Below are 25,415 nucleotides of genomic sequence, written 5' to 3' on the forward strand. Positions count from 1 at the left end.
TTTTTTTTTTTTTAATTTTTTTATAACTTTCTGCTAATTAATTGATTAGAAGGTTGCATTGAGCATATTCAATTCCTTGTTTTTATAGGGGATGGATGGCTAGCCTGTTTATCCGTTAAAAGAAAAGAAAAGAAAAAAAATCCTAATCCAAAAATGGCCAACCTTTGTATCAGAGCCTAACAGCATCAGTCTGTAGATGATCATGATATTCACTATTCAGCACGATGCCGTCATTTAACATAGCCGTTAGATCTGTTTTAAGCATTTGTTTCGTGTTTTCTTTTGTTTTCCATTTTCTTCCTTTTAATCTTTGTTACAAGTTAAATTTAAAACAACACCCATTTACGCATTTCCTATCAAAGAGAACTTTAAACATTGAGAACACCATTTACAATTTGCTAAGCAAGAACAGCTTCAGCTCTGGAAAATAAAAACAATTTGCCAAATGATAAAAAAAAAAAAAAAAAAAAAAAAAAAAAAATGACGAAAAATGGGGCTTCGTCCTCGGTTTCTTCAAAGAAACATGTATAGAACCTGGGGCAGACGTATAAACAAAAAGGCGTAGGTTATAATCTATAATAGGGAAAAGTTCTACGCTATATAATATAGCAAATGCAGGATGAGAAGTTTAGATAAAACCTCAATAAAGATTGTTGTCAACTGATTTGATGTTTCCCCATCTCAGCTTCTCCCATTCTCCTCAAACAAAATTTTAAGCACCCGATTGGCCAGAAAGGGGAGGCACAGAGTGCTGGGGTTGATCAAATATTTAATAAAGGCGGCCCTGGCAATTGGAAGCTCCACAGTGGCACGGATATCCTTCTCCAGGCAGCAGCTCATACCGATAGTTGAATGTCAGTTCTTCGCCCAAAGCTATCTGCTCATAAAATATTAAAAGGAAATATGAAAAAGGGCAGTCTCCACTGCAAGCACACTATTTGGGTAATACAAGTTGTATATAAATTCTCATTTAGTGCCATCATCCAAGGGGGAAGCATAGAACAGACTTATGTCCACCCGAATCAGGAAGGACGAATTTGCAATGCATCTTGGCCAATGGGCAGGCCAAGAGTCAGGACAGAACCAACTAAAGGCCGACAGAAAATAGCTTCTTCCATAAGACAGGCGCAATCAATCATCTTGAAAACCATATTAGAAAACATATTTGCCCAGGTCATCCCAAGTTTCAGCATATGGACAAACATTGTATGAAAAACAGGGAGAAAAGTGCTTACATCTCGACTTGCATAAAGACCAATGTGTGCACACTGACTATCCATGCTTTCCACAAGAACTTGGTAATTCACAAGATTTGGCGAGCAGCTACGACCAACAGCAATAGATTTCATAAGTACATCGAAAGGTCGACATGCATAGAGTAGCTGAATGCAAAATATGAACCGGAAAAAAGAAAAAAGAAAAAAAAAAAAGCCTTTCTTTTTGTAATTGATAACTATCAAGTCACTAAAGCCTCAACTCCCTAGTTAGCACACAAAAACCTTTCCACTGATTACCCTTCTTAGGCCATAACTTCCTCAAGGGTTTGATTGGCGTGTGGAATTGGAAGTGAAGCTTCAAATTGCAATTTCTACTCCAGTTCTTTTGTAATTGGAATCGAGTTGAAATTGCAACTCTACAAGCGGCATGGTGATGGTGGTGGTGCAGGTAAGCGACAGTGTCAAAGGTGCAATGCTGACAAGGGTGATGGTGTAGGTGCAATGCTGACAATGCTGACAGTGACTGGGTTCAAATGCCATCAATTAAAAGAAAAAGTGTGACCAGCATTACTCTGTAGGATTTGGACTCCTTTTATGTGTACATAATACTAGAGAAACAACTGCGAGTCTGTTCAAAATTTATTGTTCTACATAGAAGTATCAATGGAAAAATAGCTCAAGATTATAGACTTTGATTAAGACCTTAGCTTGCCAACTTCCAGGAAAACAATTTTGAGTTTAAAGCAACATGGTAGCCCACCAATTGCACGATTAGAGGGAAGCATATGTGGCCAAACTAAATCCAAAGCCTTATGAAATTGGTATAAAATTGCAAACCAAAAAAAAAAAAATCATTCAAGAACTCTTCTCACCTGTGATTGATGAACCGTGAAACATTGCCATAATTTGTCGCATCAATCACATATGGGACCTGTCCTTCCATCAATCTGCTCATATCATTCATATGAGCATCAATGTCATACAGATAGCTGCAACCTTCTTTCCTATACCTGACAATACAAGGTCCGTTTAATATATGTAACATAAAGTAAACAAAAGCAGCACCTATCAGAAGAAATGTGAAACCTGTGGCGCCTCTTGTTTGCTTCCTGCTCATCTAAGACCTCCCCAACGTACTCACATACAAACATGCCACGCAGGATTGTTTCAGCTGCCCTGAGTGCCCATCCCTGAGAATCAACAAGGAGAGAAGTTAATATAGACTCTTGAAAACAATACAACAATGAAAATGCTACCTTTTTCTCTGTTTTGAAGACTTCCAACTTCACTCTTACTCCATTCTGCAAAATCCTATTTGGACAGGTTCTACTGCAACTGCACATATGATTGCACTCATAAACAAGGTAACCTTCCTGCAGGATTTCATGAGAAAAATGAAATTTAGCAATCTTACCAAGGGGGGGGAAAGGTGTAAAGAAGTATAAGCAAGAAAAAGCCAGAGTAACAGCCCTGGGCTGCTTGTCACATAAATGAGAACTCATAAAGCAAGATACTGATGTTGGTAACCTAGTGATCATTACCTTTGGCCTGGTCTAGGTTATATATTGATAAGCGTCGAACATTACACATTCAAGCCCCTTAACTTGCATATTTTAATTACTTAGCATTGTTGTTTGTTTGATTTTGTGTAGTTTTATTGTTTTCAGGTTTTAAATAAACATGCAATTAATTTCATTGATTTTGGGCTTAAAGCACACTTTAAGAAGACTTATAAGATATGGTTAAGTTTAACAAATCATAATAGAAGACCTATATGATGTGGTTAAGTTTAATCAAATCAAGGGAATGATTATATCGGAATTTTTCCAATAAGAGTCAAAATCGGATTAAATTCAAATTTGAATTCTACATATGTCTCAGTGTTTCGATCATAACTTTCTACTCAGATCTCGGATTGTAATGAAATTGGTGGAGTTGGAAAGCTAATAAAAAATGCAACAAATATGTCAAAAATAACTTTTTCCTAATTCGAACGTTTACTATGCCAAAATCGCCCCGCAATAAAAGACCGCAAATCTGGAAGAATTTGGAATCCTTTTCCTACTTGGATTTAATTTTCAATCTCCTACTTGGACTAAGAGACTAAGTTCCGATTTTTCTTAGATTCCTATGGATTTTAGGCCTCTCATAGTCTCTATAAATAGACCCCTAAGCTTCAAGAGATGGTGTGCTTAACTTTAAATAAAAAATTCTTTTTGTAGGCTTAACAAATTGAAGAGGAGAAAAACATGGCAGGAAACCATCCCAACACCACGATGAGCGGCTAAATTCCTAATAAGGTGTTGATGTAGCCCTTTCCAAGTAACAATGGTTTAATTGTATTTTAATTTGAAATTTTCTTTATGCATGATGGTTGTATAAATGTGAGAATTGATCTTAATGTTTATATTCAATCATTATAAGTCTTAAAAAGTCTTTTATATTGATTGAACTCAATCACTCATATCTTCTGTGATTATGTGAATAATTGTTATACAACGGTTTTAATTGATATATAATCAAGAGGGTTAAATAGGTCATGCCTAGGAAAGACGGATTATATTACACCCTAGTTTAGTGTAATTTAGGTAGACAGTTCGTACCAACCGAGGATGGGTTATACTATTCCATTGATTGTGTATATCCTATTAAAGACGTAGTTAATCCATACCTAGAAAAGACGGGTCATACCGCATCTTAGTGATTAGGTGGACGGTCTGTGCCAACCGAAGATAGATTATACTTATTCTTTAAAGGTAATTTCTTGACTACTCGAGTGAGACGAGCCCTATATCATGCATAGTATGAACTTTCCTTGTTAATTTATGATTGACCATTGTTATGCGGTGAGTGGTAAAATCAATCTCCTATTCTTTCTCTCATCACTAATCTCTTTACATTTATGTCTTTTACTTCTATGTATTTATTTTTAGAAAACAAAAATCAAATCAAACATCTTTTAAATTAAGTTATATTTAATCTCGAAAAGCTTAATAACAATACCCCTGCAGTCCTTGAGGTTCAACACCCTCAATATAGCTCTGTCCTACAAGGATTCGTCCTATTGCGAGTGATTATTTTTATTATTGATATTTTGGTACACAAAACGACCACATCATATACCATTCTAGCAATAGTTTTGGATAGTAAAACTTTCTTAGCCAACCCAAGATTTACTGATTACAAGCATCAAATCAAGTTAATGCTTTCTATGTCATTTCCCTTGACACAATCAAAAGAATGACAAGATTTATTGCATGCCAAGCAATAGTCAAGGCAGAAATAACAGCAGTCACCATCTAAAACAAGAACAGCCAATAACCAGCTACAACGACGGAAGAAAATACTAGGACTATGTTTGACAAGGTATTCTCCAAGTATTTTCTGTTTTCAGTTTGAAAAACACACTTCTTCAAATACATTAACAAACAACTCAAAACACAAAACACTTTTTATAATAATTTTCACACCTTGCAGAAATATTTTGACAGATAAGTTGCTTAACTTTTGCAAGGGTAGGAACCAACTTATTATTTGAAAAATTAGAGTGGCCTTGTGGCCACCCTCAAGGGATGAGAGGGGTGGTCGCGCGACCACCTTTGTCATAGTTAGAGGTGGCTGCGCAACCGCCCCTCTTCTCCAAAAAAAATAAAAATAAAAATAAATAAATAAATACTTCTTTATAAGGAGTCAGCTCTACATTTGTGTTTTTTCAAAATAAGCCGGTGTACTAGGGAACATGTTAATACCATGTCTGATCAATGAAAAAAGTACAACCTAAAAGGAGGGGGAGGGGGAGGGGAAGGGGTTAGATTATAAGGGAGGTTGAAGGTCGATAAAATTACATTACCTCCAAGACAATCCGGCCTTTGTCATCATATGGGAACCTACCGCGCATGGGTTTCCCATAGATATCTTTTGCCTCATCATAGTCATTATCGAAAAGATACACATGATCACATGTTTCAGGATAGCATGTTGAATATGGGCAGGCACATCCCAATTGTAAGCTCTGCGCAGAGAAGGAAACAAACAAAAAACTCACATACCAAACAAGGCTATAGAAATATGCATACAGCCATACACCCTGCATTTTGAACACTATTTAGTGTGTGCATTTGTGTCAGATAGGAAGAAGGATAGTGGAAGGGGAAGAGGAAAACGATTATAGGGAAATTGCATGTGAATGCATAAGGCGCTATGACAATCAGATCATTCAACATGTATCTCCAAGGTAGGAGAATAGAATAAGCATCTTCAGTCTAATTCACACGTCAACTAACAATAACATGCATATAAAACGATGAAACCACAATTCATATTAACATAATCTAGCATCCAAATTACATAGCATTAAACAAAGGATATTAAGTTCCAGATAAAGCTACCTCTGTATCACGACCAACAGATTGATCGAGCAATGGCTTCTTAACATAAGTAAAGCTCTCCCAAGGCATAACATTTTGGCCATCAGAGTTATCTGCAAGGATGTGAATAGAATCCAAGAGACCCTCATCTGCAATGCAGGCCACAGGAACTAGTTCCTGCCCGAAGCTAATATCATCACACAAGACAACTGCCTTTTGTATGGAATTCTGTCCCCAATGGCGTGAATCAATGATATAGTGGCATTCATCCACTTCCCACGCATTGTTTTCTGGATCTGATGGATGTGCCAATCTGTTCCCCACAGACCCATGTGGAAAAGGCAACAGCGGGGACAGCAAGTATGGGTCCTTGAATGCCTTACAACCTTTAGGACATATAAACCCCTCTTGGTGCCAGTCAACTCGAATGTTATGCTCACTGCAGAGCTTGGCTGCCTTCAGATACAAATGTTCAGGCAAGACACCATACTTCCCCTCCAGGGACGCTACAAGACTGACCTTGCAGCAAGCAGAATGAGCGGTAGATAAAATGTCAAGGTTGTTGGGCCGAGGTTTTGTCTTCTGAATCTCAGAAAACAAAATCTTCGCAACTGCAGAGCAGAGAGATTCTGTCAATCTACCCAGACTAGCTTCCTCAGTTACATGAGGCTGTATACTTACTGCGACAGTGCTAAGTGACTTTGATGCCTGGATGCGTCTCTTCATACTAGCAGTGGCCCTGTTCCTGATCCTATATGATGCTGCTGCCAGACCTTTTTTATTTCTAGGACGGCTGAGTCTTCCAGATTTTAATCTGTAAGCATAATAACGTATTCCCCTCTTTGAAGGGCGAGAGCTCACTAAACTTGGCCCCATATGAGCAGCTTGATGGTGGCGGCCAAGATCAGGTAGTAAATCAAACTTCAACCCACAAAACCTGCAAATAAGCTTTCTGAAACCACCTAAATTAGCAGAGTTGTTTTCCACAGGAGCTGTATTGCAGAGCTCAAGTTTCTGAGGAGAATCCTCACCAGCAGATAGATTGTGCTGTTGACCAGCTTTTGACAGCCTGAAATCAACAGGATGAACTGAAAGCACGTGTAACCATAACTCATCAGTATTCCCAAAATGGCTGCCACAAGGAATACACTGAAGAAGCATGCATTGTTCTACAAATTGCACATGGTGTCTCTCTTGCACATGGGTTTCCAGGACTTTCTTATTAGTAAAAGAATCAAGGCAGATGGCACAAGCATATCCTCTGAACAGCCATTGTGCTTCCTTTTTATGAATGTCCATCCAGTGGCCACCAAGTGCCTCATCATCAAGAAACTCCTCTGAACAGTATTTGCACCTAATAGTATTTTCATCGTCATGACTACCATCAACTGCCATTGGTAACAACGCTGGTTCTTCCATGACAGAGGAGGAAAGTTGGGCAACTTCATCAGCATTGAAGCCCCAAATCCTTCTGAGCCTCTCTTTCTCAGTGCATACCAACTTTGTAAAGAATTCGCCAACACCAAAATCTTTAGAGGCTTCAGATATGGCCCACTGAAATTGAACCTCCTTAGGCACTGGGTTCCTCAGGGATAAAATACTTTTAAATAGCTTGTAGAAAAGCTCACATGCTTGATGTAATCGCAACCTTTGCTCCTGTGAGCAACAATTCCTCAAAAGATCTATGAATACTTCTTTTGAAATAATTCTATTCTTACCATTCCTTGCACGTTTAAGCCAGCTTGGAAGGTGTTTTTCACAGTATAATGAATGGCGCTTTGGACTTTCCAGACACGGGTTGAGATTACCGTGTAGGTAGTAGCATACACAGTGCAGCTCCTCTATGCAGTTACAATCCTTGCCAGGATGCTCAGGCTTTTCAGTTAAGCTGGTCCTTCCATGGAAGGCATCAACCGCAACTGAGACTGGATCCACATGGAGGGGACTTTCAACTTCTCCCATATATACTATTTCTTTGCATTCTGTGGTTTCTGAACTGGGAAGGTTCTCCTCATGCTTTCTCTTAAGTGTCTCAGGAAAATTTGACGTCCCTTTTGTTTCATTTTGAGGTCTGTGTTTCTTACAGAATGAGGAGCCATATAAAGACCGATGCTTACATCTAGTACCAAGAACAGTGGTACCTTCACACATCGGTGTACCAACAGAGAGAGTTCGTTCTGGTTTAGCAGAGCTACCTATGAAACGAGAAGACAAATGCACACAACAGTAAACATCACCATCGTTTGCCCACCTCACACATTGCCTTCCCTTAGCTTCAATAAAAGCTATACATTGTCGATTCTTACTCCCAGGTTCTAAGGATATTGTAGCACCGACTTCATTCGCAGGTGTCAATTCGACATCTTCGGCTTCAATTAACTCTGAATTTCCTGGTTCAACTACAATGTCGTCCCATTTATCAGGCACACGAGTAGGTGTATCTGTAGGAGTAGCTACCTCCTTTATATCATCCTCTTTACAGGGTTCCAATGCTGATGTAGCAGCAGTTACAGTGTCTCGACCATTAAAATATGCAGAGTCAATCTCAAGCGTTATTGCCTGACCAGATCCAATTGTTTCCACCTGGGAAGCATGCGCCTCTGCACGACGAACTTCAAGCTTTGGCCTCTTCCTACTAAGTTGAAGACTTGTGGTCAAGAGATCATCACTGGTCTGCTGCTGCAAGTCTCCACCACTGGATATTGGATGAGATGTCGAAAACCATTTCATGACTTCATGCTTCCAGGTTTTCCACTCAGAACCCAATGTGGGCTGTACCGGCGAATCCCAGAGAGAGTTGACTGCATTCCACAAAATAGAATCAAACAATTCCTGAAGCAAAGAAAGGAAGAAAGCATCAGCCAAAATTCTGAGGAAATGGTCCAATTTTAAATTATCTCAAGACCATATGGGTCCATTTATGGTCACATGTGTGAGAAGTAAGCTGGTTATGGTATCTTCATTCAATGTCTACTAGGTAGGGGGAGAAGAGGAGCAATAATTGATTGGACCCATATAAATAGTGGCCTTCATCAACTAGCTCCAATCTTCAAAGAACAAATTCTTTGATATTGTCCACTCTGAAGAAAGGTGAACCAGCTCTCTCAATTCAAAAGGAAAACAAATACCAAGCAAAGATTTCAATTTTTTGTCTTCCTCTGAAACACATGATATAGTACAAGACTGAAACTTCAAGGTGAAGTTGAACAGGTAAGGATGATGAGTACCTTGAACAATCTAAAATTGTATAACATGATCACAAAAGCAAAGTATATTACACACCTCCTTCAGCATTTCAATGGATTCAGCACTCTGCGCATTCTGACATCTTTGTGTCCAAGAGTGAAAAGAATGATGTAGCCAGTCTGAGTTTATATAACGCTGAAGTATCATCTGTTCAGGAAATAAGCAGCATTCTTCATTGTCAACCAAAAGAAGTAAAGGGAAAGACCTCTATGTATCAAGAACAAGATCAAAAAGGTTGCATTTTATAATAAGCGAACAACATGACTTGAGCACATGATAGGCCCTATACATGGAAATCCTTCACTCCAAGCAAAAAACATAATAGAGTATCACTCAACATCCAATTGTGTCAGAGATGCTAACATCAACAATGAACCTAATCAGATCATGATTCATGACTTCTCTAGGAAGAAAAGCATAGTTGAAGAAAATGCTCAGGGAAGTGGTTGTTGCAAAATAGGGTGAAAAAAAAAAAAAAAAAAAGTTGGGGGGGGAAGAAGAAGATGTAAAACAGATACCATAGCTCTAAAGATGAATAAGGAATTATTAAAATAACTACATTAGGGTGAAAAGTACAGATTTCACTCCAAATACTGGCTTACAACATATTATCCGCTACGTAAATCAGGAGAGAGAAAAAAAAAGGCGTAATAAGCTGTAAGACAAAGATTTCAAAAATGCGACTTTGAAATAGCCACTAAAGGCAATGCCATGCTTTGCTCCAAAATCTCCAACAGCAGCACACAGGTCATAACTGGAACACCATCCATAACATCAATAAAAACCATGACAGATTCATTTCAGTGGCAGCTCCAGGGACATGGCCAGAACTCAGCAACAACATCAAGGCAAGCATGACAACATCGCACAATGAGTAGATCTCGCTGCATCCTTAAAATTTGTCTCCACCACTCACCAAAACCAGCATTTGAACTTGCACAAGTACTCAAGTTCCAGATAGATAATTTTTCTAGATGCATATGAGAATCTAGAGCAGTGAAAGATAGAGGCACGTGAAAATGTTAACAGATATGAATTTCTAAGAAGTGCAATATGAGATGTGGGTTGCAAATAATAGAACTATAGATCATAATTTGAAACAAAACATACACGGCAAACCGATGAATCACAAAACTCTCTGAGATTTCACATACTCACTAAATGAAATAAATACCAAGTATGCTTCAGATAGTCACACATTATGCCTCGTCATTCTACTTACCGAATGAGATGGAATTTAAGACAAGAAAAAGAAGTGGAGAACAAACATTCCAGATACATTCTAAATCAATAGGAAGAAGATGATACAAGTTCTTAAAATATATTTGAGGTTTTGGAGCTGCGTCGAAACATGCTTAATACTTTATTTGTATGGGTCTCGGCTCATCATAGCCCGAGTCGTGTTACTTTTGCAGATTTTTTAATTTCATGCTCTTATGTATCCTCTTTTTAGGGGCACTTTTATATACTTCATGTGTACTAAGGTTGCGCCCATCTACTCTTTTTAATGATATAACATTATTTATCAAAAAAAAAATATTTGAGGTTTTAAAAAAGAGCTCATGTAGATTTCAACTTGATATTAGCTTCTTTTGGTGAGGAAATTCTTTGGCAGGTCACATTTATCTATTCGCCTATTTGGTTTCATATTGGAGGGGTCCCTTTATTTTATTAATACTCATGTTATACCAAAATACATGTCTTCATAGTAAATGGTATGATTATTAGAGGTGGGCACAACTTCAAATGAGAATCTTGTTTGTTTTTTCAAATTGATAAGGGTAATCTATAGAGAGGGGGGCGAGGGGGGAATTAAGCACTTCCACTCTGGAATTTGGACACTTATTTTGGAACATCCATAAAAAATAACTTAACAACGCTTACTTTGGGACGAAGGGAGTGTCGGATTTTGATTTCAAGAAAAATTATACTCACTATTTATCTATATGTGCAAAATTAATCTGGATGACAAGGCATTGGATGGTGGATCCCAGCTTAACTCATATTAGAGTTATAGAAATTGACAGACTTTAATCCTACTTCCTAGACTATCAACAAGTACGGAGTTTACCTTCTGCAGCTTCAGAAGCATTCTTCCAAGTTCAGAATAACCATTACAACGTGAAGCCTCCATAGCAAACTCCTTCCAAACCATCACATCACGAGCAGTCTCCATCAAAGCCTACACAAGTTTGAGCAGATCTCCAATAAGAATGACCATGCAAGAAAATGAAGTCTATGAGCAGAAGAAAAGCAAAAGTTTCTATCAAATAAAATAAAAACTATGATAAAATATGAGCACCAAATCACATACCTCAGCATGAAATTGGTCAACAATATTCAGCATGCCAACTGCTAGCTTTTGCATTATAAACCGGCGTGCAACACTTAAATCTTTAACCATTTTTAATCCTACTTTATGTGTCTTATATGCAATAGGCTGTGGAAATTCATTGATTGAACGGACAAGAAGCATATCTGCCCAAGAATAATTCCTTGTGCGCGGAAAAAACACCACAATATATTTCTTCCTATCATGTGTCGGTTTTGCTTTCAAAGTAGACAATGGCCAGTCAGCCCTCGAACATCTGATTCCTGCCTGCCATGTCCCTCTCCACTACACTTGGAAAAATATTGAAGTGTAGAAATGAGACAATATTAGCAAGTTTTATCATCTTATTATGGCACATAAGAAAACTAGAAAATAGAGAACAGAGAACAAAATTTTAGATAATAACGAGGACCTGGAACCTCAATGAGCCAAAATTTCAGGCATATCCCCAAATAGATGATTGGTGGGGAGAAAAGATACATTAAGAGCACAGAGGGCTCACATAGGAGTGGACTGGCAGTATCTAGCCATGAGACTACATGTTCAATTTGTTTTAGAAAAATCGAATGAAACCACCAAGAGAGCAGAACACTGAACACTGAAAATTCCAACAGGCTGAGTTGGCTTAGTCTATTTATTTTTTAGGTTGAGAAAGGATGGGAATGGGGGCCACAAAGGAGGGGTTAATTTATCAGTTTTAACTCTTCCAATTCCCCATAATTTCTCAACACACACAGTTGTATAAAGTGAGCCTCAAGAAAGAAAAGACAGCATACAGTAAGCAAACCTCCTAGAAAAAGTAAGTTCATGTCTGCAAAATATAACTTGGAACAAATACCATAAGATGCACAAAAGATAAATTTTTTATGTAAAATTTTGAAAGCAAAAGAAATTAGCAGTTACCTTGACCCACAGTGCCACTGATTCATCCCCTTCGAGCCACGTGGGCTCTGAAAGAGAAGACTCCTCCTCCCTGTTGTTTGGCAATTCACCTTCAATGGTATCCACAATTATATGAGAATTCTCTGAGACCATGCAAGGCTCTGTGCAATAACTCTGTGTATTTACGTCATCGTCTTCAAAATCATGGGAACCACAATATGAAGCCCCACTGCAGTGGCCTTCTGAAGTAGGTAATTCATCAACTGTCTCTTGAACTTCACCTTGTTTTTCTATTTGAGGCCCATCCACGGTTAGTAATAAGTCATCAAGTCTACCATCTGCCAATTGATCTTGTTTTCCATGTTCAAGGTTATTAGATTCACCATCGTAAGTAAAAGCCGTTCCTGAACTCGGTTGAGGGCAATCAGCTTCTCCAACATATTTAACACCAGAACAAGGAAGCACTTCCATGATTTTAGACTGAAATTTATAATGCCATATGATGCTTATGATGTCACTGGCTATTCCCCAACTCACCTCTCTGGTCAAACAAAGCTCAACCCCATGAAAGAGTCAGACAAATGAGATCTAAAGTATACCAACGAATATATAAGTGAAGGACAAAGCTAAACCTAAATTCGGAGCATACCTCCTAACTGAAAGGGGGAAAAAGAAGAAGAAGAAGAATGAGGATCACTGTGAGAGGTCTGTATATGTGTAAAGTGATATCAACAAATCTGTCAAGAAGAGAAAAGTTCTTAGACATCAGTACTGGAAAACCAATGTGGCCTTACTTGGACTGACAATATATGCAATAATCCATGGTGCAGTTGGAGATCACTTCTGTCAAAGTAGCAGAGACATAATGTGTATGTTATCAACCAAGCATGCCAACCGTGCCGAAACATATGTTTCCACAGATTAAGGGATGAGAAATTTCAGGGGGTAAAGAGGAAAGCAAATGGAGGATACCAACTAGATGTGCACCATCTTTCAAGCCCAAAGCACATATTAGAGATCTCCTCCCCATTCCCCCTAGCTTGTTTGAGCAACCTTTCATCTAATTCTTGACTCGTGACATATTTTCGAAAGTCTATTTGAAAATCACAGCACAAAGTCAAAGTGTCCTTTATTCAACAAAGGACACTGTGATTTTCTTTAATTATCAAAAAACAATTAACGATTATTGATAAGACACATAATTGAATTCGACAAAACTTATTGCAAAATGGCCGTTGTATAAAAATAGATCTGAATTAACTTTGAGAATTTGGAGAGCTTTTGGTTAGAGAGAGAAAGAAAGAAAGAGGGAGAGGGCAGGGGTTGGGGAGGCGCCGTGCCCCCACATTCTCTCTGCCCTCCAACACTGCTGAAGACCTGATAAAGTTGAATTGAAAAAACATGATAATGTATTTTTGAAATTCCAATCTAAAGTTGAGCTCAAATGCCGTTCCCATGACAGAAAATTAGCAGCACGGAAGCAAAGAAACCATGCAACTAACTAACTATTTCAAGAAATACACCAGTTGCTTCCCAGTATTTGGGTACTTGTACCAAGATTTTCATAACCTTTGAAACTATGAAGCATCATGCCTAAAGTGACAATGGTCCTTGATTATGCTCTATGCAACAAGTTTAAATGAACATTTGGATAAAGTGCTTTCAAGTAAGACGCCATGATCAATTTCTTTTGCCCGAATGATACATAACTTATACAACGGTTGTCAAGCACAACTCACATGGTCAATTCATAAACTGTTATACAGACACTTCTGCCTAAAGAAAATTTATGAGGCTGGATTAATTTTTTTTTATATAAGTAAAAACGAAACAAGGGAAGAAATTTGGCTTCAAACTGGATTAAATCAAGAGGTCAAGTCGTAAAATCATGATTTGACATCGGACAATTAAGATGCCTCACCATATTACCACATACAAAGCCAAAATTAGTTCAAACTGCCACATGCACCATAAAAATTAAAACAATTTTTACAGCAATAAAATTAAGAATATTTATCAATACCATTCTTGAAAGAACAATCTTGCTAAGTCCATTCTTAATTTTATTCTTCCCCTGTCGTTCTCAAATTTCTTACCAGACCTTGTTATTTCAAGCTACAGCCACAATATTTATAAATTAATTACCAAATTCCAAATTATTCCTGGTTTAGAGTAGTGATTCTAATTCCCAAGTCAGTAAACCCGCTTGGACATTCCAGGGTCTAAGTAAAAGTAAGTCGACATGTGAACCCAAAAACTTAAGATTGCAAGCTAAAGGTTATTTTTCTTAACATATAACCTCCACCTCCACCTCCATTGAAACAAACCAAACCAACTATGTTTCTGGTTCATTATCTCTGTACCACTGTTACCATGGCAACACCATATAAAGAGAAGAATTACATGTATATAATTATTCATTAAACGAAAACCCATAAAAATTAAATGCTTAGTAATTGTGCCTAAATTATTATGGTTGTTAATCCAAAGGTTAACAATAACCTGATCAAAAATTTATAGTAACCACAAAAATAGTATCTTTCGATCACATTTTCATTGGCTTCTCTGCATCATCCAATGGTCCTAATTTGAAGGGGGAAAGGGGGGGAAGTGACAAAAAAAAAAAAAAAAAAAAAAGAATAAATTAGGAAAATATTATACTGTCATTTTACTCGAGGAACATAAAGGTGTACTCATACAGTCTCACTGAATCACCCAAACAAGGAAGAAAATATCCATTAGCTCTATATATGAAATTTATTAATTGTATATTTTAAACATAATCTAACACATGCAATTAGAATTATGCATCCTGAAAAATACTTGCCCTTATATTTTTATACCACGAAGCTCGAAGCTAGTTTATACATTCATAATTAGTTTCTCGAAAACCTTACCCCTTCTAGGGCCTCTACTAGAATTCATTTTCTCTCTCTCTCTCTCTCTCTGTGTCTAAAAAATACTTAAAACAGAGAATTGGTTTAGCCAAAAGCAATCAATTTAATTATTGATAAATGACAACCCAATTGATTAAACATTATGGAGGTCCTCCTCATGGCAGAAACCCAAATAGCCAACATGTGCATCAAAAACCCATCTGACAAATCAACAGTAAAAAAAAATAAAAATAAAAAATAAAAAAAAGACGTTTGTATATACGACTAACAGTGCGAATTCTTCAAAAAAGATCACAACCCCACCTAAGTGCACAAACTGTGACCAACAAATTCTTTTACACTAGCACGCGTCGCCCACAAGAATTACAAACCCACCAGGAACAACATCAGCCGGTGAATTTCAGTGACTCGTTTCAGCTAAAATCCCTAATTTGCCATTACCCATCAACAAAAAACGCTTCAAAACCCTACAATTACCATCCTTTATCTAGATCGTCAACATGCACACATGAAAAGGTCCGTCCAAATCAACAAGAATAACCCATAATCACAATAAGTCATGTAGCAAATATAACGCAATCAATGTCCCAAAAATCCCTAATTGGAATGTGGGATCGAAGAGGGGTTGGTGCCCCTTTCCCATAAAGTTTGTCTTTTGTTTGCTATTGCTGAATAATTTTCGGGCCCTGACCTATCTAGGTCACAAAAAAACATTGACTGTGAGATGTAACATATGCAATACTCACACACACATACATACAAACATGACATGCCCTAAGCGAAACTATAACAGATACTGAGAAAAATTGGAGAGGTGGGAAGTGGGTAATGTTACCTTTAATAGTGTGTAAGGTTGGGTTGTGGGTTGGTTTTGCACGGAAGCCACAGGCAATGTGGGGGGGTGGTGAAATTTTTGTGTGCCTTTTTATTTTCTGCTATATGCCCCGTCTGTCAATCTCTCTCACACACGATATCCCTAGTCATAGATGTGCCTTTTGTCACCAAAATGAAAAACCCCAAATTAAATTTGGTGCGGGATATTTAGAGAACAAAGACGACGTGTGAGGGTACAAAGCAGTGGTCTGGGTCTAATGACTCTAATCTGGTACAGAGAGATGACCTAATTATAACGAGGAGAGAGTCTGGCTGGGTTAATGAGGAAGAGGAACCCCCCACGCTCGGGGATTGCGAAGCGCGCTTCTATAGGCTGTTTCGGTAACGTGGCGTGATGGGTCTAAAAATGTGGGGTTTTTTTTTTTTTTTTTTTGTTTGAGCTACGAGTATGGTTTTTAGGGCCACTGGTTTAGACTTTAGAGTAGGCATCGAGATGCGAATTGGGGGATTTGGGATTTGGGGGTACATGTGGAAGTCCACCGAAAGAAGTGGCCTTTGATAAAGTTCAACATCACACGGTACGGTACTGCTGTTTGTTGACACAGACACAGTCGATTCAGTGACCCATTCTGCCGTTGGAGTTTTCTCTTTAATCAGAGTAGACAATTTTTTTTAATTCCGTCTATTTAATTGATATTTGTTCTTAAATTAGATTAAGGATTATATGATTTGGAGGACGAATGTTAATTTAATAAGCGGAGTTAAAAGAACAATTTAAAGAAGAACTTATCTTTTGAGGAATGATGTTTAACTAATTAATGTACAATTATATTCATAAATTGCTTGGATTATGCTCACCATAGAAGATGTTACTAAAAATTGCACGAAGCAGTTTTTTCATTGACTCAACGCTTTGTATATACATCATTAGATGCATCAATTTTAAATTAAAAATAAAATGAATAATTTTCATTTTATTTGAAATAAAAAATCCTATTCTGAGCATGTTTGGGTTACCCTCGGCCCAATTTCACTTCATAAATGTCGTAATAATGTACAAATCCAACAACCAACCAACTCCTCTTTTGGAAGAAATCATATTATATTTTGAAATGAACAAAATTTTAAATCACTTCCTTTTATTCAGTCCATTAAAACAAATATTTGTTCCATGTGATTTAAAAAAAAAAAAATTATATATATATATAAACAGTATATTAAACAAGCACATAATTCTAACATGTTAATCAAAAAGACATATGAGAATTACATGTTTTAAAAATATATGTCAATTTTAATATACTGAAATAAAATAATTGTCTTCAACTCAATTTTGATAAAAACTTTTGTCTGAAATGGAATTGGAGGGGCGGCCGCGAAAAAATAAAAAGAGATGAAACTGAATACTTATTTGGATGCAAAACGAAAAGAAGAACCAGGTTTACATAGGAAAAGTTGTCTGTGTTTCTTATGGATCTTGGTGAAGGAGAATGTGTACGATAATAAATTAAGGAAAATGTTCTGCTTCCTAACTTTTTTTTTTTGTTTCAAAAATTAATTTTCAAATAATGTATCATCTTTCTACGAGATGGTGACATATTTTTTAAAATAGTAGATTTCATTCATGATTAACACATCAATTAGGAATGAACTTGTGGATAAAAAATTTGATAAGTGTAGCACTTTTAATAAATTAATAACTTTAAATTAGAAAAAAAAAATGATAACTTTACCTTATTAAGTCGCCCATTGAGAGGAAAATGCACCGGAAGTGGAAGGAAAGTGGTTTCAACTTTCAATCCATGATCCACTATATGATCTTTAGCCATGTTAATACGAGCAATTCTATTAGTACATTAAATGTCCATCAAGTGTCCATAAAAAAAATGAAGTGGCTTTTAAAATTACCATTTGATCAAAATCATCATTTGATCAATCACACGCTCAATAGTGATTTTAAAAGCCACCATATTTTTTTATAGACACTTAGTGTACTAATAGAATTACTTCTATTAATACAATAACCACACCCGGCTCACCAAGGAAGGCTCTGCAAAAGAAAAGGGAAGTTAGACGGTTCGTTAGGGTGAATTTGGTGAAACCACTCCGACATTCAAGTTAGTTAGGCAAAAATGAGAGGGAAATTTGACAAAGTAATGATAAGGCTAACTAAGCATACCTGAACTACTCTTTATTTTTATATAAGTTGTCGTTTCCACCATTTTTTCTAAGGTTTTAGAAACCCCCGCCGATAATCTTCTTATTTACATGGAGATTCCTTCATCGAGTTTGTTAGGAGGGTATGCATGACGTGGGCAGACAGTTGGCTAAGCTAAAAGCGTAGGAAATAATTTGTCTTCTTGTTTTTTAGATCTCTCTTTGTTTTGGGATGATGTGGTGGATTGGGGCAACTCTATGTTGCAGGGGAAAAAACTTGAAGGCTTGTTTGGGTAGATTATGCTTTGGGGCAGTGATTTACCATATTTGGAGGCATCGAAATGACCTTCAACATGGGAATACTCATAAGTCAGAAGAGGCTATTGTGGCTACTATCTAATGGGAGGTTCGGTCGAGATTGCTGGCTAAAGAAAGGTCTAAGGATCTGTCTAGCCACCTAAATCTTGTATATAGGTGGCACTTACATCTTTTATTGTAGCTTGCATTGTTGGTTTTGTTTTGAACTCAGATAGTCTGATCTGTAGTTTGTTAGTTAGTGATACTACATTGTAGTTTGCTTCCTGCATGCTTGTTTAGTTGTTGTGGTCTACTGTTGTAGCATGCCTTTGCTCATTTTTTTGATGTGTTCCAATTTTTACTAGAGGGTTGTATTCTCTTTTTGGATAAAGCTTTAATTCATCCAAAACTTAAAAATAAAAAATTTGTCTTCTCGTTTAATCTTCATTCCTTGTTGTAACTTTGTTGCTTTCTTTAGTTATATGCTATTGTATTGGTAGGTACTAGTTACTGCAGGTTGTCTTGGTGTTGCTGTTTTGTTGCAGCTTCTGCTTAGTTGCAGTTATTGTGTCCTTTTTTCTTTTTTCTTTTTGGACATGATTCAGTTTTTACTAGCGGGTTGTATTGGTGTTGTTTCTTGTTCTATAAAAGTTTTGATTCATCTATAAAATAAAAAAATAAAAAAAAATAAAAAAAAAAGGCACAGAGAAATAGAGAATCAATTGTTGGGCATTTCATCTAAGCAATAATGCACCCGGATCCTTGCAGGCTACTGGGTCATAGGACATCGGGCCTCCAATACTCTTCCATTTCTCTTGAAACAATTAAAATGATAGCCCGTCGGTAGGCAGGCGTCCAAGCCCAGATTACTTTAATTCGCTTTCGGTGAAGTTTGGTGAGTTGTCTTTTTCTTTTTCTTTTTCTTTTTTCACTTTTTCTTATCTTTGCTTTTTTCACTTTTTTTCTTATCTTGGCTCCTCACAAAAGATCTAATTGCCCAGGAAAGGTAAGAGTGAGAGCTGGTACTCTATTAGTCTCTATCTGTTTAATTTTAATTTTATTCATAAAATCATTGATTACTTCAATTTAGTTCTTGAAGTTTTAAAAATACATCTCAATGTTATTTTTACTCTGTTTAACCATCATTAAAACAATTGATAATTTAGGGTATTATAAAATGAAGGTAATATTGAAGAGTTTTTAATACTTCATAAAGGTTTGATTAAAACAATTGATAATTTAAGGATAAAATTAAAAACCAATGTCTAGGTTAGAGACCAAAATCATATTTTACCTAATTATTTTTGTTGGTCTTACCAGGATTCTCACAACCTAAACTGCTCAAGGGATTCTTACCAAAAAGGATTTGGCTCGCCTCAATTGAAAAAATATTTGGAGATTTCCTATTGTATAATAAACGGCTTTAGTAAAAGAATAATTGGAATTATCCACCAATCTTGCAAGGACAAAGCTTTTCTCAAACCCAATTGGAAAAAAAATTTGTCATCTATCAGGAAGTTCTTCTAATCGGGTTTATAAAATTATCATGTTAAAGGCATATATATATTTTTTTTAATAGCACTTCAGAAGCACACGCTTTTTTAATAGAATTTTATTCAATTATTTTAATATTATTATTTATATATATTATATATGTTTTTCACATGCATAAAAAATACATAACAATTTTATAAGTTGGTTTCCTCCGACCCAATTTTTTTTTTTTAAAAAAAAAACAAAAATTATGTCCATCTAGCAATTTTTGCCATTTATTTGAACCATGTGAAAATTTTTAATTAATTTGTTTACTTGAGGCAAACCAAATCCCACTAAAAAAACAGAGCAAAGGTGCATTAGTGCAAGTTGTCATGGTTAATTAAAGTTTTCTTATAACGAGAAATGTTATTTTGCATTCTCACATCATACTAAGATGACGTGGCATGTTCAATCTACAATTGAGTTATTTTTTTTATTTTTATTTTTTTAAAAAAATTAAGACTAATTTAATGATGGATTGAGCATGTTACATCAACTGAGTATACTGAAAAAATGTTAAAAGAATGCAAAATAATATTTATCTTCTTATAATATATAAACCTGGAAAATTGGATAAAAAGTTTTGCAGGCCAAATCCAAAAAGAAAAAAAAAGAACAGAGCAAGCAAAGGTGCATTAGTGCAAGTTGTCATTGTTAAAAAAAAGCTTTCTTATAATATATCAACCTGGAAAATGGGATAAAATGCTTTATTCCTGAGTGAGGGTTGGTACTTTGGTTGCAGCTACTAAAGATAAAGCAAAGTGTATCAGGTTGTCAGCCCCTCCTTTCCCTTTATACAGGAAAAGCCAGCAGCATTTCTTAACAATTCAATTTACAAAAGGACATACTCTTCTGATTCCTTCCCTCCAATGTGCTTTTGTAGCCAAACCCAACTGCCTCACTGCATGGTAATTGTTCTGATTTGTCAATTTTAATTAATTAGTAGTTAACATGGTAATTGCTATGTGAGTTTGTAAATGACTTGTACTAAAAATTGTACTACTTCTAGCAACACTCTTCGTTCATGCTTTGGCCTATTCCGATAAATTTTTTTGATTCCTTCCCTAATTGTAATGCCAATACTGCAGATCTGAGATGTGGTGCTTGAGGTGGAGTGGGGTGGCCTTGAGTTCGTTCCAATAATATGCGGAGAAGTATTGCTTGAGCTTATACTTGAATGAGAATTTGAAGCATCATTACATGTAAAAATTGCAAGTTTATATTGTTGTTAGTCTTGGGAGTTATGAGCTTAAGTATGTGGTTATGACTCTCCCAAGGGCCAAGACTCAGGAGGGATGCAGATGCACACCCATTTCCCTTTCCCTTTGGGGTTCGGGAGAGGTGTGGGGACAAAAGTGAAAGGGAGAGATGCCTTTTGCTTGTTATGATTGGCATTGACTCGCTTGTCCAAATGTCTTTGGAAAGTTCGCTTTTTCTGCCCCAATTCTGGGATTCCACACCTTTCCAACGCAATCTAAAATATAGCCCCCCATAGCCCATAAGCCTCTTCCCAATTTCCCACCACTATTATACGCTCTACATGCGCACCCAAACACACGGTCTACCTCAACTAACGGCCATATCTTGTGGATTTAGCCTTTTCCCAACTCGAGGCACCCCCTTAGAAATGATATGTGGATTTAGCCTTTTCCCAACTCGAGGCACCCCCTTAGAAATGATATGCATCATGTTTTGCCGTTTTGGAACACCTTTGGTGATTTGGGCACTCACTATTTTATATGACTAATGGAAGACATAGCTTTTCCTGCTTTTTTTTTTTTTTTTTTTTTACAAATTGATGTGGTAATTGGTTACTACAGTTAACATGTTTACAAACGGGGAACAATACACATAACACTTTTCACGTTAACTACTATAACATATATTATTACGTGAATTTGTAAAAAAATTAGGAAAAAAATACAAAACTGGTCTATGTAGTTGACATAATTTACAAATCACTCAATACACTAAAATTAAGGCACAAACATTCACACAGAGAGCCGGCCCTAGAGATAAAAAAAGAAAAAAAAAAAAGAAAAAAAAAAGAGAGGAGTTTGAGGAGGAGGGAGGACGCCTCTCTCCCCCAATGTTGCTTCCCTTCTATTTTTATAGGGTTATGGAGGTTTTTTGTTTTTTCCCTAACTTAGATTCGGTGGAGCTTTTGTTCTCCTAGTCCTTATAGGGCTATGGAGCTTTTGTTCACCTAGTCCTTTTAGAGCTATGGAGTTTTGGGTCTCCTAGTCATTCTAAGGTTATGGAGCTTTATGTTTTTTCTTGTTTTTTGTTTCTTTAGGCAGGAAGGCTAACACAAGACTTCTTATAGGGGAGCAGCCTTTCCGTCCATGTTGCCTGCAAAAGTTTGGCTGGATTTTCTTCTTCTACATTTACTTTTGAGGCTAGATTTATGTTTTTCCGTCGGTTCTTGTAAGACACGCCTAGTTTATCTTTCGACATTGGTTTGTGTTGGGTGATTTCTATAGTTTTTTTTTTTTGTTTTTTTTTTTTTTTTTTTTTTTTTTTTTTTAGAATAGTTTTTGAAAGTTTGTCTGTTAAATTTGTAGATTTTACTGGACTTTTTATGGCTTGTTAGTTAGATCAACCGTCTTTTCTTTGTTAGGGGTGCTTTATTGTTAAAGACTGGTTCAAACATCTGTCATTGTAATATTTGTTTATTTGTAGGCAGCACCCAAGTCAAATTTTTCTGGCTTAGTGTGTAGGGTGTCGATGTGCATCTATTCATTGTATTTGCCTTCGGGCCTCTTCAGATTAATGCATGGTAGCTCCGGTTATTTTGTTAAAAAAATAATAATTTACAAATCACTATTTGTGGAATAAAAATATATTTAAGATCCCTGTGGTAGGCAAAAATTACAAATTATTCCCTAAAGTCATTTTCTGTCCACAAACTCTTTAAAAGAATCTGTTAGGTTGCTACGTTAGTCCCAATAAAAATGTGACAGTGTCACTCTTAATAAAAAAATATATTAAAAATTCAAAACTTTAAATATTATTTTTTAAACAAAAAATTAAATAAAAAGAAAAACAAGGGGTTTGGGACAGGGTTGGCCTGCGAGCCACCCTAGCCCCATCTGAGCTCTTAATAAAAAATATATTAAAAATTCAAAACTTAAAATATTATTTAAAAAAAAAAAAGAAAAAAAAAAGAAAAACAATGGGGTTTGGGACAGGGTTGGCTTGCGAGCCACCCTAGCCCCATATGGGGTGGCTCGTGGCCTCTCCGCAAAGTGGGTGGTTGCCTCCGAAACCCCTTTTTATTGTCTTATATATATATATATATTTTAGTTTTTAATTTTTAGTATATTAACATATCTTTAATTAAAAGTGACACATGTTATGTTTTTATTGAAACTGACATGGCAACTTAATGGGCTCTGTTAAGTTTGTGGACACCCCAGCGGCCACCCCTCTCCCCAAAGTGGGTGGTTGCCTCCTAAACCCCTTTTTATTGTTTTTTTATATATATATATTTTAGTTTTTAATTTTTAGTATATTAATATATCTTTTCATTAAAAGTGACATATGTCATGTTTTTATTGAAACTGACATGGCAACTTAATGGATTCTGTTAAGTTTGTGAACAGAAAACGAATTTAAGAAATAATTTGTAATTTTTGCCTACCACAATGACTTTAAAATTATTTTTTATACCAAAGAGGATTATTTATAAATTAGACCGACCACAATGATCAATTTTATATATTTTTTTCAAAAAAATATATAATAAAAGTTGTAGTCCTATTTCAAATATTTCCCAATAGAAGATGATATAGCAGGGTTATAATTTGAAATAACTTATGCAGTTGATGAACTAAATGACGATATTATTGAAACATTTTCAATATTTCAAAACAAAAATAGTTTTTGTCTTTTTTCTTATCATTCAATTGAAATTTTGAATACAGCGTACGATTTCTTGAAAAATGGAGATTCGAACTGCAAGAACCTTCATTCAAGTTGTCAATTAGCCTAAAGTTCAACTCTCCCCTGGCCTTGGCTATCCTGCAAATCCAAGCCAAAACTTCAATGGAGATTATAAACATGTCAGAGCCTTGTCGAATCTTGGCATTTGTTTAATCATATATTTTCAGCAATTTTACCTAATCTTGTGTTTATCAAACTGACAATCTTTTGAGAAAAATCTCAGTAGCATGGAAATCTGTGTGTATTGGGTGTTATTTTTTGTTATCCACAAATAAAGAATATCATTAATGCAAGTCGATAATTTCATAGATCTATGAGGTATGTCTGTCAAGTTCATTTGAAAATTATTTTAATAAAATAATTTTTTTATGATGTGATCTTCTCGTTATTCTTGAAATTTTGGCATGGAATGCTAACCACCTTACTCCTATAAAATTTTGATAATAAGATAAAATAGAAGTTTCATTTGTTTATTTATTGGGACTAGAAATTTAAAATAAGAGATGCATGGGTCCAAAACAAAGAAGTGAAAGAAGAACCCCATGGCTGTCTTTTCTGAACCCCAAAGAAAGTAAAAAACCATATATAATGTGAAAAACTAACATGAGTGGGGCTTTGTTTAACAAATGCCCATAATTTTTCAGGCTTTATTTTTCTATATTGGACTCAATCTATATTTTTATTTTAAAATATCATTCATTCCTAGACTTGTTGGTTGATGTGTTTTAGAAGGGTTTTTTTTTTTTTTTTTTTGGTATTTTGATATGTTTGTTAATATATTTGAGTTCGCAATAAAAACAAGGGTTAAATACGTTTTTAGTACCTGAATTTTAAAAACTTTATTTTTTGGTACTTGAGTTTTAATTTGCATCACAGATGATACTTCTGTTTTAGAAATACCAAATTAATATCTCAGTCAAGTTTTTCGTTAAAAAACTAACGGCTCGTCACTTAACACCACTAGGAACATGATACTTGTTCCTTATGGCATGTCAGCACTCACGAAATTAGCAATTTTTGATACAATTTGTGAACCTTACACGAAATTAACAAATTAAGACTAAAGGATCTAACCTATTTAACTAAATTAATTAAATTACAATTAACATGTATAATCTTGTAACCATATATTAACACTAAAACAAATTTTTACCCCTACTCTAAAAGCCTATGGATTTTCCTGTAATCTCAGTATAAAAGGTAATCCATTAAACAATTGCTAAAGAAAAAGTTTTCAACAATCTCTCTCTCTCCCCCTCTCTGTCTCTCTCTCAATCTCTGTCTCTCTCTCTGATTGCAGTGAAAAAGAAGCTTTTTTTGGATGAGTAGGTGAGTGTGACGACAAAAAGAGACTGGCCACCTTACCAGGCCATCATCTTTTTCTTTTGTATTGGTCTTGGAAAAGGTCAAGCCTGAGAAGTATATTTTATATGGTGGATTCTTTGACAAACGTTAGTCTCTCGGATGCTGAAGGACAATCTGGGCATCTCGTAGTCTCTCAAAAGAGATTTAGACAAAGGAGAAGAAAAAAGAGGTAGACAAAGAGAAACCCCACGAGCCCCTCGTTTCCTTTCAGGCATCCAATGTCTCCTTTATCCCTCATTTTAGTCACCTTTCATCCCTTTTGAGGTGACCCTGCTTTTCTTCTAAACCTAAATATTTGTGTGTTTTTCAGAATCTGTTTGATTTGCATGGACTCACACTC

General features: G+C 36.0%; 1 protein-coding gene across 6 annotated transcripts; it reads right to left on the minus strand.

Moving 5' to 3' along the window:
* Window positions 1-325: 325 nt before the first annotated feature.
* LOC133862427 (histone-lysine N-methyltransferase SUVR5) lies at window positions 326-16,150 on the minus strand. Of its 6 annotated transcripts, XM_062298244.1 has the most exons (15): window positions 15,777-16,150; window positions 14,547-14,627; window positions 12,694-12,781; window positions 12,066-12,585; window positions 11,145-11,447; window positions 10,902-11,012; window positions 8,867-8,977; window positions 5,606-8,416; window positions 5,068-5,229; window positions 2,474-2,590; window positions 2,304-2,407; window positions 2,090-2,227; window positions 1,236-1,323; window positions 640-877; window positions 326-534 (listed from the first exon to the last, which is right to left on the minus strand). In XM_062298244.1, exons 4-14 carry the CDS (start codon window positions 12,513-12,515, stop codon window positions 770-772), a joined length of 4,503 nt encoding a protein of 1,500 aa, XP_062154228.1. In that variant the 5' UTR covers window positions 12,516-12,585; window positions 12,694-12,781; window positions 14,547-14,627; window positions 15,777-16,150; the 3' UTR covers window positions 326-534; window positions 640-769. The 6 variants fall into 6 exon arrangements, with proteins under 6 accessions (XP_062154228.1, XP_062154225.1, XP_062154226.1 ...); XM_062298241.1 differs by lacking the exon at window positions 14,547-14,627; XM_062298242.1 differs by lacking the exon at window positions 14,547-14,627 and having other exon boundaries at window positions 12,066-12,599.
* Between the last annotated feature and the right edge of the window lie 9,265 nt (window positions 16,151-25,415).

Source organism: Alnus glutinosa, chromosome 3, assembly GCF_958979055.1.
Source record: "Alnus glutinosa chromosome 3, dhAlnGlut1.1, whole genome shotgun sequence".
NCBI classification, from domain to species: domain Eukaryota; kingdom Viridiplantae; phylum Streptophyta; class Magnoliopsida; order Fagales; family Betulaceae; genus Alnus; species Alnus glutinosa.

Excerpts from the sequence above, each read along its gene's own strand:
- LOC133862427 (XM_062298241.1), bottom strand. The coding sequence starts at position 12,515 with ATGGAAGTGCTTCCTTGTTCTGGTGTTAAATATGTTGGAGAAGCTGAT. Across the intron at positions 2,591-5,067 it reads AAGGCCGGATTGTCTTGGAG|GAAGGTTACCTTGTTTATGA; the intron begins GTAATGTAATTT and ends GAAATCCTGCAG. Across the intron at positions 1,324-2,089 it reads TCACGGTTCATCAATCACAG|CTGCTCGCCAAATCTTGTGA; the intron begins GTGAGAAGAGTT and ends TGTTGGTCGTAG.